The sequence below is a fragment of the Mobula hypostoma genome, chromosome 23 (genome assembly GCF_963921235.1).
Source record: "Mobula hypostoma chromosome 23, sMobHyp1.1, whole genome shotgun sequence".
NCBI classification, from domain to species: domain Eukaryota; kingdom Metazoa; phylum Chordata; class Chondrichthyes; order Myliobatiformes; family Myliobatidae; genus Mobula; species Mobula hypostoma.
The window spans coordinates 36,050,746-36,065,481 of NC_086119.1; the positions used below are offsets into that span (position 1 = coordinate 36,050,746).

The 14,736-nt window shown below is 43.0% G+C and overlaps 1 protein-coding gene across 2 annotated transcripts in view; it reads right to left on the minus strand.

Annotated features, from left to right (window-relative positions):
- Positions 1-208: 208 nt before the first annotated feature.
- Positions 209-14,736, minus strand: part of slc5a2 (solute carrier family 5 member 2) — a 47,233-nt gene continuing 32,705 nt past the window's right edge. Inside the window, exons 10-15 of one of the 2 annotated variants that reach the window (XM_063031566.1) lie at positions 11,380-11,487; positions 7,836-7,986; positions 6,956-7,124; positions 5,101-5,316; positions 2,202-2,340; positions 209-442 (exon numbers count right to left, since the gene is read on the minus strand). In XM_063031566.1, coding sequence (XP_062887636.1) covers positions 222-442; positions 2,202-2,340; positions 5,101-5,316; positions 6,956-7,124; positions 7,836-7,986; positions 11,380-11,487 — 1,004 coding nt within the window. In that variant the 3' untranslated portion in view covers positions 209-221. The remainder of the gene's footprint in view (positions 443-2,201; positions 2,341-5,100; positions 5,317-6,955; positions 7,125-7,835; positions 7,987-11,379; positions 11,488-14,736) is intronic. The other variant, XM_063031567.1, reaches the window with a different exon arrangement.

Sequence of the window (14,736 nt, forward strand, 5' to 3'; positions counted from 1 at the left end):
TGGCATCCTTTTTGAGATTTCCGATGAGTCTACTAAAACCTTCTAGTTTTCTAGGTTGGCCATAAGTTGAAAGCATAGGCTTAACATCTTTTGAAAGTGCAGACTGAAGGCACTATCCAAACATCTCTCCCAAAATCTAATGAGGTGGATACCCTGTTGAAAGAAAAAGTGTGTGTAAACCCACCCAGCAACAGTAAAATCCATTTTAAAGTTATGTTTTATTAAGCATAGAAGCCCCACAGAAAGATTGCAATACACATCATGATAATGACATTTATATTAACCACAGTATTCCAGGTGGTATTCTCACTTATGTCTGTCAATTCCTTCATAGCCTCTGCCTTTTCCTCTTCTGTTGGTTCTGGCACCGGCTCAGAACTGATGCCACAGAACCAAGCACAACATACAATAAATATGTTCCTTTTCTTCTTTGGCTCTGCAACTGAAACATATAAAAAATGAATTGTTGAAATGTAGAAGACTGAACTCTTTCCCATCGCCCCTCCTGAAACCAAAGTTAGAGCATGGGCATCATACTCATATGATCTACCATGCACACTTAACTTTAGAACAATTGGGCTTATTCAGGTAGGGCTGCTTATGTTCAAGCCCTGAGGTTGTTGAAGTTACATCCACACTACTGAATACCTTTTCATCTACGCAGTTCGTTCATCAGTCCCAAACATCAGATGTCATTTGCACGTACCCAATATAATCACTCACACACCGCTCAATATCCTGCCATTTATTATTGTCCATTTGCTTGTCCCTCCAAGGGAGCATTGACTCAATCTCCTCTTGTAAGGATTTTCTCCTGACCAGATCATTCATATCTTAACAGAGACTTAACGGCTTACCAGGTTACTAACCTTATGTCCTTGGAAACTTCTTCATTTAGAGCGATATCATTAACATATATACCATTATTAAGCAACTAAGTACTGAGTCCCATGGAACTGCACTGCCAACAAACTTGACAGTGTTATCAGTCCTCTAGTCCTTTGGCATCAACAGACAGTGGTCAATGAAGTGTTTTTAATATTTCAGTAATATTTGATGTGAGCCTGCAGAGGTTTAGCTGGCTACTTGTTGTGCAGAACCTACTCGCTCCTTGGCATTATGGAGTCTGCAAAGAAAAGAGCCTTCAGGACCATCACAGAGGCTGCTAAGTGAGCCTCCAGGTGACTATGGATCAAGAGGTATGACCTGTGGATCAATGCTGCTGGGACACAAGCCGGGGCCTGATCAACCCTAGCTGGGTGCCTGGGTGAGAGCGTCTGATGTAGGAAGACCCAAAACTCCTGATGACCCCAGATTACATCAGTGATGATGTGTCCCTGCACATCCTAGGACATATCTCAGCATCATGAGTAATATTGCAAATAGATTTGTTTGATTAATCATTCTTTTTTTGTTTACACAATTCATCATGGGTTATACATAAAAAGTACGTGAATGGCATACGTTATTATGCCACCATGTCATATGTGAGTGCCTCACTAAAAAAAAGGTAAGGAAAACCAAGTAGACAAGATCCTGACTCCTGTGTTTTTTCTTTCAGTTAGTTTCTGGAGTTAAAAACATAATGGTCAGAGCCTTTCCTATTTTGTCCATTGCTTCTTTTAACACCCTGGAATATAATTTGCATGGGTCTGACAATTTACCTAGATGCTAATCTTCTAGGCAGCATGGTGGTGTACTGGTTAGCACAATGCTTTACAGTACAGGTGACCGGGGTTCAATTCCCACCACTGCCTGTAAGGAGTTTGTGTGTCCTCCCCAGGACCACATGGATTTTCTCCTGCAGTGCAAAGAAGTACTGATTGGTAGGTTACTTGTCCCGTGATTAGGCTAATTGGGGGATTGCTGGCCCAGAAGGGCCTGTACCACGCTGTTTATCAATAAATTAATAACTCTGCTGTTACAATATTTATCTCATAGAATATGCTATACTTGTTCATGTAAACTGCTACAGCAGCATCACTCCTCCAACCCCACCTCCCAACCTTAAGTAAAGACAATTGCAAAATATCTGTTAAGATTCTTAAGCAGGTTACCTTGTTGGTTCATAATCAGCTTTTTTCTTTCCTTCATTATCACCTTGCTCTTTATGTATATTTAAAGCATCTTTGGATTTAAAAAATTTTTATCCTCAAATATTTTTTCATGAATTTTCAGCTTTTAACCTCCATCCTCAGTACCTGTTGTCTCTGGGTGCATGTCAGCAATGCCGTTTTCTACGTCTACTTGAGTTTTCATATTTGTCTTTGGCTTTTCCGTAACGTCCAAGTCAACCCTTTCAGCCTGGCTGTAACGGAGGCTGTATACCACACGATGAAGCTGGAGACCCAAGTAACCACAATTAGTTAAACCTGCATCTGTGACTCTAATAGAGAAACCAACTCTGATCCAATTCAAATTTTATGCACTTTCATTATTTCTTGTCTTCTTTGTATATCCTTAATATTCTCAGAATCTGCTTTAGATATCTTGTAAGCCTCACTCAGCTTTCAATTCAAAGCTTAATTATTTACTCTGCCTGTTTTGGTATTATCTGCAAACTTGGACATCACTTTCCCTTGTTTTATATTCAAATTATTAACGTACACAGTCGGCCAAAGTGGTCCCAGAGCAGAAGGTAATATTTCCAATCACTTAATATTTAAATCCTGCCATCTGTTCCCTCCCTACCAGCAAGCTTTTAATCTTATTTATCATCATACTTTAATTCTATACCACTTAACTTTCTCCAAAAATCTTCTATACAATACAGCATCAATGGCTTTCTGAAAGTCTATTTGTATGACATCCATTGCTTTTCTTCATCTAGCATCTGTTACACATCAAAAATACCTTCCTTTCATTATGTCTTTAGCTGGATTTCTCCATGGTGCTTCTGAGCTTTGCGGTTTTTCTCTGTGAAGCTTCTTGAAGCTACATTTTTGCTAGTCAATATCTTTTCCAGCTCCTCTATGTAAGCTCTCTCTGTCCATCAACAGCATGATCTCTTAGGGAAAGAGGATGATCTGCTCCCATTTTTTTTCTTGTTCTGATGCCATTTCTGTGCCTCTCGCCTCTGCCTTCTGCTGCTATCAATCTGTCTCCTCTACCTCCTCCCCTGTGGGCATCTCCATCTGCCTCTCCTCTCTCTCCATTTCATTCTCCCTCTCCTCTCCCTCATTAATCTCCATTTTCTCTCCCACCCTATTCTCTTTCTTTTATCAGTGCATTTTATAGAGAGATTTTTAAACTGAGGGCAAACACAGATCAGCCATTGTAGTGTAGTGAATGCACAAAAGATTTTTGATGAGGTGCCATGCACCTAGTTAGGACTCATGGGATACTGGTGTGGATTGAGAACTGGTTGACAGATGGAATCCAGAAATTAATAATAAATGAATTATAATCTAGTTGGCAGGTTTGAAGGAGATTGATAGTTACAGTCTCCATCAGTAGCTTAAATGAGGGAATGATATGTAATATATTAGGGTGGTACAGGGGCACAGCTAGTAGAGCCATCGCCTCACAGTTCCATCAACCTGACTCCAATCCGGACATCCAGTGCTGCTCGTGTTGAGTTTGCATGTTCTCTCTGAGATCTCTTCAGTTTCCGCTGGGTGCTCTACTTGTAAGGTCATGGATTAGTAAATTAGTTGGACCCTGTAAATTGTCTGTGGTATGAAGGTGTGTTGTAGAATTGTGGTGCATCTGATGGGAATGCAGAGGGAAGAAAATAGGGAGTCGGTTAGTTGTACACTAGATGGTCATCATTGTCCTGGTGGAGCAAATGACCTGTTTCTGCGATGTGGCGCTGTATTCATGTTACCTGATAGTGGAAAGCTCGGTGGAAAGATAGCTTTGAGGAGGGAACAGAGAGGGCCTAAAAGGATATAGACTGATTGAGATGGTAGGCAAGTGACAGAGTACAACTGCGCGATCTGTAAAAGTATCTACTTTGTAAGAAAAAAAAACAAGGAAAAATTGCAGCATTTATTTGAAAAGTGACGAGAGTGGGAAATGCTGATACTCAGAAGGCTTTGGATGTCTTTGTACACAAATCACACAAAGGTATCTGACATATAAAGGGTGCCAGTACTGATCCCTGTGAAACATCACTAGTCACAGGCATTCAATGTCAAAATGAATCCTCTGCCATCACTATGTGTCATATGTGCTCCGTTTGTTACATGCTTTCAAGACTGAAAAAACTGAGCATCCAAAGTCCTAATGAATCAAGCTGCTGAAATATTGAGGAATGTGAGGGTTAGAGAAGAGTTAACAAGGTAGAATAAAAAACCGCGAGGAGAGGTGGAGGCGGGAGGAGAAGATGGTGGCACGATGCAGCGCGCGCAGCTCTCCGGTGAAACGATATTGTATTTGTTAAATAGGGGCCGTGGACAATTCTGATTTGATGGAGACAGACGTGAGAAGCACAGAGGAACATCTGGAGAAATTTCTGAAATGCCCGGTTTGCTGCCGCTGCTACTGTGTGTTTGAGAATCTCCGGAGGGAAGGCCCCAAAATCCCCACCTTTGCCTGCTGCTGGCTACCGAGGCTGAGGTCGAAGCGTTTGACAGAGATGGTGCTTGGTACTCGGTGTCGGAGGGCTGATCAGAGCTCGAAGTTTCGGACGACTCAGAGTCGGACTGTGGTCGGGCATGGCAGAGAGAGTTTTCTTCATTCTCCCGTCTGCGTGAGATGTGGGACTTTCGAGAGACGTTGAACGTTTTTACTGTGCCATGGCCTGTTCTTCATCAAGTTATGGTATTTTTGCACCATTGTAACTATATGTTATAATTATGTGGTTTTTGTCAGTTTTTCAGCCTTGGTCTGTCCTGTGTTTCTGTGATATCACACCGGAGGAATATTGTATAATTTCTTAATGCATGCATTACTAAATGACAATAAAAGAGGACTGCGTGTCCTCATAATCTAATCTAAAAAATCTAAAAAAAAACAGAACCCTATTCAAGGTCCAGCAATAAAATCATAAAAATAGAAGTGGAAAGTACACGAGGAAAAGGATATATACTATGCCCCTGATTCCTAGCCTTTCCTTATTATAGACTGATAGCCAACGATCGGTCATCCAAAACTTACATGCTTCTCTTCGATCTTTGGAGTGCGGAAGGAGATAACGAGGACCAGGATACATGTACAGGTGAACAGAATGATGGCAAAATAGAGGTAGTGGATTCCACAGAAAACAAATGGGCAGGAGGAGGGGAAGATGCAGCTGCCTGTGCCATAGACAAACTCAGCTATCATACGACAGAGTCCCATGGCCAGACCTCCGATCAAACCCCAGAAGGCACCCTGCAGGGTAAAGGACAAAAACCTAATCACAAGCAGCATCAAATATGCCAATCTCTAGCAATTACCGTTAAATTTAATATCTTTTAAACCAATAGCAGGAAGCATTTTTGGATACAACTTGCATTGCATCATCCATGTACATGGGACTGATTGTTAGAGCATGCTAATCATGATATAGTATTACCTCTTAGGGTTTTTTAAAATCCATTTTAGGAGGAATGTAATATTGAAGTGCATGGAAATACAGCCATTTCATCATGATTACTAAATTTGAATCAAGTCCCTGGGAAAGGAAAGTCCCAGGGAAAGGAAAGTCCCATAATACACTGCAGTGAAGGAACTGAAGAAATGGTCACTGCATTCGCAGGATAACTATCAGAGAGAATAATTGTATGAGGATTCTTTAAAATTGGGTATGTTGTAAGCAAAATTAATGTTACTAGCAGACTGGTCAACTAGCATCGTAAGTGAATCAAAATTGGGTAATGTTTGGATACCCTCACGACTAAGTCAAGACAATGACTTAAGCAACATGGAGGATTGTGATTCCTGTCCCTTGTTCTGCAGGAATCTAGGAAGAACATTAACTTAGGAAATTAACATAAATTGAGGAAATGCAAGGTGAGTTAACCAGGAAACAAATTGAACCTTGGTTCCATTTCTCCTGCATATGAATCACAACCAAACGGGGGGACAAAATGAAGAACCTGGTTCATCAGCTGTCTGACGACTGCTTGTATTGTCAGACACTGTTTCACTCATTCATTCAAAAGCCAGTCATTTAGGAGGAGCAGATACTGGGAATGAGGAAATTGCATGGTGACAGTAACCTATCACAAAGTGGTTGGAAGAATGGTCGCATTCAAGAGTGAATTAAATTGTCTGGCATTCTCACTGAAAGAGTATCTCCCAGAGGGAGGTGATGAACAGGCAAGGAGGTAAGGCCTGCTGAAGGGTCTCGGCCCAAAGCGTCAACTGTACTCTTTTCCATAGATGCTGTTTGGCCTGCTGAGTTCCTCCAGCATTTTGTGTGTGTTGCTTGAGTACCTCCCAGATTTGTTTTCTGCTCCTTTGTTCTACATTTATTCTGGCTCTTGCTTTAATTTCCCCTTACCTCTGCTCAATTTGTACCTTCGATACATGGGCATATTATGAAAACATCTGCGGCAATTTAAACTTTTGGCTCCCTAATTGAAGGAAGGGGAGAAAACGATTTCCCTGCCTGAAACTATAAATAACATACAGGTAACTTATTCTTCTTTCATACTTGCTTCAAACAGTTACAATTCTGTGGTAAAAGGGCAAAACTTTTGGACATCAGTCTTTATTAACCCTTCACAAAAATATGACCTCTTTCAATGCTGGCTTATCTGTCAGTGACCAATGTAATCTGAGTGCAAATCTGGATATTTTGCTTACGCTCAAATTAGATCACATTTCCCTTCAGATGTTGAACCCTTCTGATATTCAGTATGTCCAACCCATTACTGCCTTATGTGTGTCTCAATGGGAAGTGCAGCAGGTGCTTCATACAGTACCTAACCTGTGTTTTTTGGAAATGACAATGGGGGAGAAAAGTCCTAGAGATGAATAGCATAGCTCATTCCATCAGTTAACTTGTGTCAGAGTGGCTGCTTACTGGCTCATTGACCCTCTTCACAAAGACACCCAGCAAGACAACTGCGCCAATGGGTGGTGCTAAATAACTGGTGGTAGCCTGGATATAGTCGAAGAGTTGTCCGCTTTGTGCTGCCTGTACCACAGGTATCCAAGCAATGCTGATCGTGACAATGCAGAGAATCCAGACCCTGAGTAAGAGAATAAGGAAAATTGTCATTTGTATCTGTTTACGTGAAGGTTAATTTAGGCTATAACCAAAGTATTTGTGCTTTTCAGATTCCTTTCATTTGAGGAGAAGATAAAGCAGAAAGAAAGTGCTGTATATAACCTCAAAGTTGCTGGTGAACGCAGCAGATCCTCTCATATCCCCTTTGCCAATTACCTGTCCAGCTCTTGGCTCCATCCCTCCCCCTCCTGTCTTCTCCTATCATTTTGGATCTCCCCCTCCCCCTCCCACTTTCAAATCTCTTACTAACTCTTCCTTCAGTTAGTCCTGACGAAGGGTCTCGGCCTGAAACGTCGACTGTACCTCTTCCTAGAGATGCTGCCTGGCCTGCTGCGTTCACCAGCAACTTTGATGTGTGTTGCTTGAACTTCCAGCATCTGCAGAATTCCTGTTGTTTGCTGCATATAACCTTATGATTTTGATGGCACACTGCCAAAAGTACAATATGAAACTAGAAAGATGAGAAAAATATGTACTCAACCCTTCAGTGAGAAACATGGGATATTCATTCAGAAGTGTAGTGAACTAAAATTCCTGGAATCATTTAACTAGCAATTATAATGTAGCTGGGGTTAAGATCTTCAGTATTGATGAGATATGATGAGCCAAATGGTTTCATTTGTCTATAATTCTCTTGTGAAATATTTCTTCGGTTTGGTGAGTGGCTATTCACCTGCCAACAATCATCAGCTCCTTGTTGCTGGCATCCTTCCGGATCCGGGCCCAGATGTCCATGGTGAAGAGGGTGCTGCTGCTGTTGAAGATGGATGCAAGTGAGCTCATAAGGGCTGCCAACATCACTGCGAGCATCAAGCCACGTAGTCCTGCAGAGAGACAGAAAGCAGGTTTAAACCAATCATTCATTTGGAGACAGGCTGAGGACTGCTATTGTACACAGAGGCAACACAGTGAGGAACTACCACAACATGCTGGAGGAACTCAGCAGGTCGGGCAGCATCCGTGGAAACGATGAGTCAACGTTTCGGGCCGGAACCCTTCGTCAGGACTGAAGAGGGAAGGGGCAGAGGCCCTATAAAGAAGGTGGGGGGAGGGTGGGAAGGAGACGGTTGGTAGGTTCCAGGTGAAAAACCAGTAAGGGGAAAGATAAAGGAGTGGGGGAGGGGAAGCAGGGAGGGGATAGGCAGGAAAGGTGAGGAAGGAATCATTTCCACAGATGCTGCCTGACCTGCTGAGTTCCTCCAGCGTGTTGTGAGTGTTGCTTTGACCCCAGCATCTGCAGAGTATTTTGTGTTTACAGTGAGGAGCTGGTGAGTATGGAGGAAATACAGCAGAAAACTGGGTACAGGTAGAAAGGACATAATGGAGAAAGTGTAAAGTATAGACAAAATGGGAGCAGTAGGGCATTGCAAAGACTGCTTGAGAGTATCTACATAGTGGTTATGTTATTAAACTAACAATCCAAACACCCGGTCTGCAGAGTCAGACACAAACATTGCCGCAGGAAAGCAGCATCCATCATCGGGAACCCCCACCACCCAGGTCATGCTCTCTTCTTGCTGCTGCCATCAGGAAGAAGGTACAGGAGCCTCAGGACTCACACCATCAGGTTCAGGAACTGTTATTACACCTCAACCATCGGGCTTTTGAACAAAAGGAGATAACTTCACTCAACTTCACTCGCCCCATCAGTGAAATGTTCCCATAACCTTTAGACTCACTTTCAGGCGTACTTCATTTCATGTTCGGGATACTTATTGCATATTTATCATTATTTCTTTCTTTTTGTATTTGCACAGTTTGTTGTCTTTTGCACATTGGTTGAAGTCGGTGTGATCTTACATTGATTCTTATACATTTGTTTGCTTATTTATTTATTCTATTATACGAGATATTAAGAGGAATAGTTAGAGTGGATAGCCAGCGCCTCTTCCCCAGGGCATCACTGCTCAATACAAAAGGACATGGCTTTAAGGGGTGGGTTGTTCAAGGGGGATATCAGAGGAAGGTTTTTCACTCAGAGAGTGGTTGGTGCATGGAATGCACTGCCTGAGTCAGTGGTGGAGGCAGATACACTAGTGAAGTTTAATAGACTACTAGACAGGTATATGGAGGAATTTAAGGTGGAGGGGTTATATGGGAGGCAGGGTTCAAGGGTCGGCACAAAATTATGGGCCAAAGGGCCTGTACTGTGCTGTATGTTCTATGTTCCATTATAGTTATTACTCTATTATAGATTTATTGAGTATACCTACAAGAAAATAAATCTCACGGTTGTATATGCTGACATGTACGTACTTTGATAATAAATTTTGAACTTTGAAGTACAAATGCCATCTGTGTAACTAGGCGCTTTAAATCGGTGAATGAAATATACTGGAATAGAAATCTGGGAATTAGATTCATGAAGTTTCTGGATTGTTGTAAAAGTCTATTTTTGGTTTAATAATCCTTCTAGAAGGAACTTTACTTTTGTTAACTAGTCTGGCCTGTGTTTGACTCAGGTCCATCACAGCAATGTCCATTGAAATGATTTGGCATGCCGTTCAGTTCTATGGCATTGCTTTCAATAGACATAGGAAGATTCAAAGCAGGGTAAAATTAATTAATATTTTATATTGGTAGAGTTCTACCACTAACATTGTTGATTTAACCTATTTGCATTGCTTTGGCTACTTTCACAGCGTCGTCCATACCTGCTTACTTTCACTTCTGAATTAAGGCTACCTACTTCTCTGGGAAGAAAGAAGGCATGCCCAGTTAAGTAACATCACCCAAGACCTCTTCACTAATATCTGAGGAAACTGAGGGAGCAGCCCCAAAGACAAACCAAGTTGGGTGCCTATACTCATACTGGGGCACCTTCTGGCATTATGGTGCAAATGTTACTTACCCTTCATTATCTGGTACCTGAAGGTTGTTGGGGTCTCACTATATATGAAAACGAGTAGCTTCTTTGCTTCAGGAGTTGCAACTGGATTGAATACTGTAGTTCTCAGCAAATGTTCCCGCTTTCAGATGACCATGGTAATTTAACCTAGGACACTAACCTGAGCAACTTATGCAGGGTTGACCCACGGAGATGATGAAACGCCAGTAACAATAGCTCTCTGATCAAGATTAAAGGCAAGACTCAGCAACGAAAATGAAAATGTTATCAGTGAAGATTGTGGAAATTAAGAAATACGAAAATGATAACACCAAGTTTAATTTTTTTCCAAAAGCGTGATTTCCTGGTGGCCACTCATTTCAATTCTACTTCCCATTCCCATTCCGACATGTCAACCCATGTCCTCCTCTACTGCCACAGTAAGGCCACATCAGGTTGGAGGAGGAACAGCTTATATTCCATCTGGGTAGCCTCCAACCTGATGGTGTGAATATTGATTTCTCAAACTTCCAGTGTTTACCCCCCCCACCCCAATTCACCATTTCCCATTCTTGTTTCCCTCTCGCACTTTCTCTTCTTAACTGCCCACCACCTCCCTCGGGTGCTCCCCCTCCTTCCTGTCTTCCATGCTCTTCTGTAATCTCCTATCAGATTCCCTTCTTCTCCAGCCCTTTATTTCTTCCAGCAATCAACTTCCCAGCTCTTGACTTCACCCCTCCCACTCTCCCAGATTCACCTATCACCTTGTACTTCTTCCTCCCCTCCACCCATCTTCTTACTCTGACTTCTTTCCTCTTCCTTTCCATGAGGAAGGGTCTTGGGTCAGAACATTCCCATCCACAGATGCTGCCTGACCTGCTGAGCTCCTCCAGCACATTGTTTGTATTGCTTTCAATTTTGATACCGTATTATGGGAGGGGAGGACTGAAGGAAGACGCTGAATTAAGATGTAAAGGTGAGCACACTCGTTCACCGCTGAGCCATGTATCAAGCGGCAGAGTTAACCACCTCACTCGAGGGTGCAGTTTGCCTCCAACAAACCTGTGGTAGGAAAGTGATGGAACTTTGCTCTTGATCATTGTCCACAGACCCCTGTGGGAACATACTGTGGGTGTTGCCATTGTCTGAGGTGGAATCAGGGTCCATTGTGAGAGAAATTCGTCTACAGTGGATGAATTCATCTCACACACGATACAGATATAATACCAGAGGGTGGCCGGTACCCGAGGAGTCATGCACAGCTAAGAGAGCAGTAACAGCTAGAGAAATTAGTGAAAAGAATAAGTTGAACATAGACAGGATTCAGAGCAGGGAAGCACATAAAGACGAGCTATTTGTAGCTGAGTTTACAGTGAAACCAATTGTTTACCATTGGGCATGAGGGACACCACCAGCTTTGGGTAAGCAATATTCGAGCAGCCAACTGGGGTACCACAGACGCGCTCACACTCCTCTGGCACAACACAGGCGATGTCATCTAAGGGACAAAGAGTAACCCACCAAAATGAATTGCCTCGGTTTTCCAAGAATGTCCCAAATTAATCTCTTGTAATGGATGCCACTTAATATTATCCCAAATGTTGCTCAATACGTTAGAGAGATTAAAACTTTTTGTCACAGAAACAGTCATAGGTCAGATTGAGTACTCTGAGCAATTACTCCCATTTCTGCCCGTTACTGCATGACCATCCTCAGCTTTGAGATACCCACCTCCTGCCCTGCCATCTTACTCACCAGTTCCCCTCTTCCCTTCTAGCCACACCATTAACCAACCAATTCATCCATTCTCCATCCACAATACTGACAATATTTCCCATCACCCATTTTACTGACCAATTATTCAATTCCCTTCCACTCATTTTACAGACAACGTAAATGCAATGGTATGCATCTCACTTTTCATTCATTGTAGCATTAGATCTTACACTCATGAAGCATTTGAAGAGGGCCCAGTTCCTAAATATCCAGTGTCTCGTGTTTCGAAAACACATGTTAGATACATCCATTACTTTGCTGTCAGGATACAACACACTGCTGCTGCTGGCTCATTTTACAATTTCACAGTGTTGCCAATGCTATTTCCACCACTCATTGCCTTAATTCCTTGGTAGAAGGCCAGTTTTAGTGAGTCATAGCACCAGTTACAGCTAACTAACACTGTTTAATCACAAACAAGAGAAAACCAGCAGATGCTGGAAATCCAAAGCAACACACACAAAATGCTGGAGGAGCTCAGCAGGCCAGGCAGCGTCTATGGAAAAGAGTACTCGAAGGGTTACGGCCCGAAACAGCAACTGTTTACTCTTTTCCATAGAGGCTGCCTGGCCTGCTGAGTTCCTCCAGCATTTTGCGTGTGTGTAGCACTATTTAATGTTGGCTTTTATCTCTTGGCGGGGAGGCATGCGGTTACATTATGAATTAAGCAGCTGCTGGCAGGAGTCCCTGAAGTGAAACTGATCAGATTGACATTCAAGAATGAAATAACAGGGGAAGGGAGCTGGTTTCACTTCACTGGAGGCCTTACTGTAGAAGGTAGGGAGGAGGAAAGGGGTCCTGTTTCTGCAGAGCTGCAGAGGAGGTAAGATATCCAGAGTCCAATTGGCTATGACGCTGCGACAAGTTCAGTGATCCCCCAAGTGTGGTCAAGATCAGTGAATGGATCTTTAGTTGCTATATCCCACCAACTGCATCATCAAACTCTGATTGGTTCTTCTGATGAGAACTCAGATTGTGGACTCTGATGATCAAACCTACTGCAGCTGATGGGGATTAGCTGTTCTGCCAGGAAGCCTGCTTCCAATAGAAGAGCAAGAACATAAACAGAAGCAGGAAGACATTTAGATCCTTCGGTCAGTTCTGCATTCAATAACATCACAGCTAATCTTTTACCATTTTCCTACACTAGTCCCCATATCCCATGCTTTCCACAGCATCTAAACATCTAACCATTTCTATCTTTAGTGATGGGGCCTCAACAGGACACTTGGGTAGAGAATTTTGAAAATTCACAATCCTCCAGGTGAGGATTCTTTTTATTATTTAGAGTCAGCTTAATGGTTTACTGTGAACACCCATTGATAGGATATTTAATTCAAAAATACCTCTAATTCCACTTAATAAACATACTTTCTTAATAAACTACATGAGTGATTAGACATTGAATAATAAGCACACAATATAAAAGCAAGGATGTAATGTTGAGTCTTTATAAAGCACTGATGAGGCCTCACTTTGAGTATTGTGAGCAGTTTTGGGCCCTTTATCTTCGAAATGATGTGCTGAAACTGGAGTGGGTTCAAAGGAGGTTCACAAAAATGATTCCAGGATTGAATGGCTTGTCATATGAAGAGCATTTGATGGCTCTGGGCCTGTATTTGCTGGAATTCAAAAAAATGAGGGGTGATCTCATTGAAACCTATCCAATGGTGAAAGGCCTTGATAGAGTGGATGTGGAGAGAATGCTTCCTGTGATGGGAGAGTCTAAGACAAGAGGACACAGCTTCATAACAGAGGGGGTGCCCTTTTAGAACAGAGATAACATGTTACCGGGTTTGGATATGGCCCAAGTGCGGAGTGAGAGACACTGAAGCAGGTCGATAGTTTAATGCAAACAGTGTTAAAGGGAAAATAAAACAATAAACGCTAGACCAAATAGGGATGTTAACTAAAACTCTCAAATGGAAAATGAAGCCTACATAGTGGCTGAAAAGAAAATCTAAACATTAAACGAATACCGCGAGTCTTCAGAGTCAGTTGACTCAAAAGTCCAATTCTCAGGGAGGACCAAAAGCAAACAGGCAGCAAAGCATTGCTGTGCTCTGTCCAAGTCTCGACGAGCACTACGATGACAAGTGTGGAGTTAAATACTATCACGATTAAATAATAATTAGCTGACACTTGCATATTCACAAGCGCAATTGCCGTATCTACTGCGCTGCCGAACCCCTGGTAGTGACAGGGCCCCCCTCTCTAGGCGCAGTCCGTTGAATTCCCGGATGTCCAGCCAGACGGGAGGAGTGACCCCATTCCAACAGTTTGGAATGCACTGCAGCAGGGACAAACAGCCAGTTGGGAGGTGCCCCATCTGGACCTGGATCTGATTGTTGGGCGGCCCTCACCTCTGCCTCTATTTCCCAGATCACTGGGGCAGCGATACATGAGTGAGGAAGTATGGGCTCTGGGTTGGCATTGTCCGCAGATCCATCGAATCGCCGGGGGAGAGCATCGGCCTTTGTATTCTTGCTGCCGGGACGATAAGTGAGGATGAAATTGAACCGTGCAAAGAAGAGAGCCCACAGGGCTGGATGAGAGTTGAGTCTCTTAGCATCTTGAATACAGGAGAGATTTTTGTGATCTGTCCAGACCAAGCATGGATGCTCTGCCCCCTCTAGCCAGTATCACCATTCTTCCAGGGTCTCCTTGACAGCCAGAAGCTCCCAGTTCCCAACATCATAATTCCTCTCGGCTGGAGTCAAGTGACGGGAAAGAAAGGCACAAGGGTGCAGCCGGCAACCCACAGACGAGCGCTGAGAGAGGACAGCTCCAATGTCTACATCGGATGCATCCACCTCGACAATGAATGGCTGAGATGGGTCTGGGTGTTGCAGCAGTGGGGCAGTGGTGAAACGTTGCTTTAGCTCTGAAAGTGCTTGGTCGGCATCGTCCGTCCAATGGAATTCTGCCGAGATCTTCTTGGTGAGTGCATTAATTGGAGCCACGATAGAGC